The sequence below is a fragment of the Glycine soja genome, chromosome 19 (genome assembly GCF_004193775.1).
Source record: "Glycine soja cultivar W05 chromosome 19, ASM419377v2, whole genome shotgun sequence".
NCBI lineage: Eukaryota > Viridiplantae > Streptophyta > Magnoliopsida > Fabales > Fabaceae > Glycine > Glycine soja.
In genome coordinates this window covers 453619-457613 of record NC_041020.1, presented here as the reverse complement: position 1 = coordinate 457613, position 3995 = coordinate 453619, and the positions used below count along the sequence as shown (strand labels likewise).

General features: G+C 29.3%; 1 protein-coding gene across 4 annotated transcripts; it reads left to right on the top strand.

The window, feature by feature from the left end:
- The first annotated feature begins 612 nt into the window (after positions 1–612).
- Positions 613–2680, top strand: LOC114399537 (LOB domain-containing protein 25-like). 4 transcript variants are annotated; one of them, XM_028361736.1, is made up of 3 exons: positions 613–891; positions 1041–1186; positions 2009–2680. In XM_028361736.1, the coding sequence occupies exon 3, from the start codon at positions 2012–2014 to the stop codon at positions 2516–2518; it is 507 nt and encodes a 168-aa protein (XP_028217537.1). In that variant the 5' UTR covers positions 613–891; positions 1041–1186; positions 2009–2011; the 3' UTR covers positions 2519–2680. The 4 variants fall into 4 exon arrangements, with proteins under 4 accessions (XP_028217537.1, XP_028217536.1, XP_028217535.1 ...); XM_028361735.1 differs by lacking the exon at positions 1041–1186; XM_028361734.1 differs by lacking the exon at positions 1041–1186 and having other exon boundaries at positions 2000–2680.
- Positions 2681–3995: the final 1315 nt, after the last annotated feature.

Below are 3995 nucleotides of genomic sequence, written 5' to 3'. Positions count from 1 at the left end.
AAAACTGGGATATATGCTATGACATGAGTATTTAAATTGAAAAATTAATTAAAAGTTACAAAATTAATTTTTTTACATGATATTGCTAACGGACTAATTTAATTATAAATATTTACTTAGTAAATTAACTGTTAAGCTTACTAGCAAAGACATAACAATATAAAAGATATATTTAATTAATTTTATATAATTTTTTATTTTGTATAAAAAAATCAAATAACTATAAAGGTTTAATTTTTATGCATTATTAATATAAAAAAATTTACACTTTTCATAAATCAAATAATTTTTGGTAACTTCTAAAATAATTATTTATAAAAAGAAAAAACTTATTATACATAACTATATTTGTGATTAACCTACAATGTAAAAAAATCATTAGAATCAACTTAGTGGTTGGAGATTTAAAATAATATACAAGTTTAAATTTCAATGCAATTATTATACACAAATTTAAAAAATTATAATGTAAAATGTCTTCGTATTGTCGGCAAATAACCTATATATTTACTCAATGTTATAGTCAATCGGGTGGATTATATTGCAAGTTAACATTGGATATTCTTGCACAGTGTTTGATATTATTATAAAGGTTTTGTCATAGTCATTCTTTTTTCACTTTGTTGCCCCATTTTGGTTGCTTTTCCATATTCTTTCTCACCGGAAATGCTCTTTGCCTCCCTATGCCCTCATGTCGTTTATCTGTTTGTCTCACTATTAATTTGCGGGTTTCTCTCATCTTGTCTAGCAACTAACTAGGGTTCCTCCATGAACTCTCACATCCAATAGTAATCTCTCGAGAATTCTCTCTCTCAGTTAGGTGGCATACTTTTTCACAGATATATTTTAAAGAATTAACAGATCTTGAAAGAGCAAGCCTACAACATTAAGGTAATGATCCAAATTACATATTATATTGTTAATTTGTTCAAAGAAACCTAGCTAGCTTCACCAGGTATACTTTTTTATTCGAATTAATTACGTGCCTCTTTTTTCTTGTTTTTAATTCTTTGGAACTTTGCCTAATAAATTATTATTAGTGTTCTAAGTTTGGATCAGGGTTTTTGGTTTTTGGAATTGTTGGAAAAGGTATGAAATTCTGGGTAATTGGTGTACCATCCAACAGAAAGAGTTGAAAATTGAGAAAAGTCCATATGTACAATCCACCATTAGCAAAAGCTACCTGGTTAGTGTACCTTTTTCTTGCCCTTGTTTGTAGCCACTGCCAATTGAGCATCACAATATAGAAGGCTAGAGGAACATACTGAAAAAAGAAAAATTAAGAGAGAGAGAGAGAGAGAGAGAAAAACAGGTTAAGGAAAAAAAAATGCGCATGAACAGATTGAACTTGAAATGAAACTAAGTAAGCACCATTAATTATAAAATTGTGATGCATATCATATCATATCTTTCCTTTTTCTTTTTAGTTTCCTCCCATCTTCTGTACAAAAAAGGAAAAAAGAATACAAAAGGGTTCTGGGTACTGAGATCTGTGAATAGTGGCACTCGGTTTCAATGAAGACTTCTTAGGCACAAAAAAGTTTTTTTTAAAAAAATAAAAAGTATAGCAGCAGCAAAGTGCTTTAATAAGCAGGCAAAAGTCTCCGTAACCCTAAGTTAATTTAATTAGATGTGTTTAATTATATATGGGAGAGATTAATTAAGTTCCAAAAATAGACTATTACTGTAATTAATTCAAGCTTATATATTACAAGAGTATGGTCAATCAATCTATTTATCTATGTAATTATCTTTCTACCTATCTAATTTTTTGATAATTTTAATCAAAAACGATTTGAGATGCCATATATATATTTGGCATTCCATAATACAATTTGGGAAAACACGCACACATTCAATTTGAGAACACACACAGATGTATATATGATCATTTAGAATAAGTTTCAATTAATATTGAGTACAATAGTTAGTAATTAATTAAATAGTTGCTTGGTATAATTGATTAGTATATTGTGTTAATTTTGGTTGTTGGGGGAAGTGATCGAAGATCATGGCCTCTTCTAGCTACTCCAATTCTCCATGTGCAGCCTGCAAGTTTTTGAGAAGGAAGTGCATGCCAGATTGCATTTTTGCCCCATATTTCCCACCAGAAGAGCCACATAAGTTTGCAAATGTTCACAAGATATTTGGTGCAAGCAACGTTAGCAAACTCCTCAACGAGGTTCAACCCCATCAAAGAGAGGATGCTGTGAACTCTCTGGCCTATGAAGCCGAAGCAAGGATCAAGGATCCAGTGTATGGTTGTGTTGGGGCCATTTCAGTGCTCCAAAAACAAGTCCTTAGGCTCCAAAAGGAACTTGATGCCACAAACGCTGATTTGATCCGCTATAGTGCTTGCAATGAAATGCCAAATCTTGGAGGGAGATCAAGGATGTGTAGTGATGATGGAGGAGGTGGTGGTTCCTCATCACTTGCTCACTCCCATGGTTTCTATTATCCTAATTGGAACAATGATCCTTGTGGAAATAATAATGGCTACCCCAGAGGGGATATATAAGACTATGTGGTTCATTTTCAAACTCTCCCTATGCATCAATTAATTATGATATATATATATAGTCACGTATTAAATTTCAAGTTACCCATTTAGGGTTTTCTTATTGTAAAGTATTGGAACAAGGGGGTCTTATTCTTGTGTATATATGCCTGCCTCTCTCTCTCTCTCTCTCTCTCTCTCTCTCTCTCTCTCTCTCTCTCTCTCTCTCTCTCTCTCTCTCTCTCTCTCTCTCTATATATATATATATATATATATATATATATATATATATATATATATGGGGTAAATAATAATCAATAATCTTAGCTTATTCATTAAAAATAAAATAAAAATATTAACATATGTAAAATTATGTTGTTCATAATTTCTTTTATATATTTTTATAATTTGTATTATAAATATTTAATTTTTTAACTAATATTCTAAAAGTACTGATCATCAATATCGATATATTATTGTGAAACAATCCTATCTGAATATATTAAGCTAATGAATTAATCTCTTAAACCAATAAATGAACTTCTCTCTTAGCTTACCAATCCAATAAATGAAAACTTGTATGCTTTATTCTCATTGGCAGGGATACCGATACATGTGTTCTTTAATTTTGATCATTGCTCTCCGTTCCGTTCTCATTTATAAAAAAAATAATAGAAAACTTCATATTTATTAAGAAAGTTAATTAATTTTATTAAATTGTATTGTTTTTAATTAAAACAAAAACATTTTTTATAAATTATTCTTTATTGGAACTTGATATTAAACCTAAACTCATTATTAAATAAAATAAAAAATAATCAAAATTTGCTTGTAAAAGAAAACAAAAAATATTTTTTTCTTATGAAAAAAAAACGGATGGAACAATTGATATCCCACTATTTTTTTCTGAGAAAATTAAATTATCTCCAAAATGGCCCCCACGCATTACAAGCCACACACCGACTGACTTATTTTTAAGGCTGGGGTGTTAGCTAGCCAAATGGAATCTAGGTCATTGGTCTACTTTTTATTTAATATTTTGATATTATTTCAATATATAATGCCACCTACCTTTTGAAGCATGCACTCCAGTTTCCATGTACCTACTTATATATATTCCTATTTATTCTTTAGGTGAAGGTCTCAAAATGCCCTTTACTAGATATCTAGCCTAGCTACGCAACATGTGCGTTATACTAATTACTTATATAAGTTAAACTATCTATATATAAAGGCTACATATATAGCCTACAAAGATAACGGGGAATGATAATTTTTAAATTTAGTGTTAATTTTTTTAGGTTTTCAAGATAGTAATTAAATATATTTACTTTTTATTTAATATTTCCTTTATAAAATATAGATGTGTATAAAGTGAGAATGCACTTTCTATGTGAGAATATTGAAAGAATAAATATTAGCCATTAAATTATATCATAAATAATCAAAATTAAAATACTAAGTTACATGATTTTCTTAAAAGTGGCACCACTCTTTT

Excerpts from the sequence above, each read along its gene's own strand:
- LOC114399537 (XM_028361735.1), top strand. The coding sequence starts at position 2,012 with ATGGCCTCTTCTAGCTACTCCAATTCTCCATGTGCAGCCTGCAAGTTT.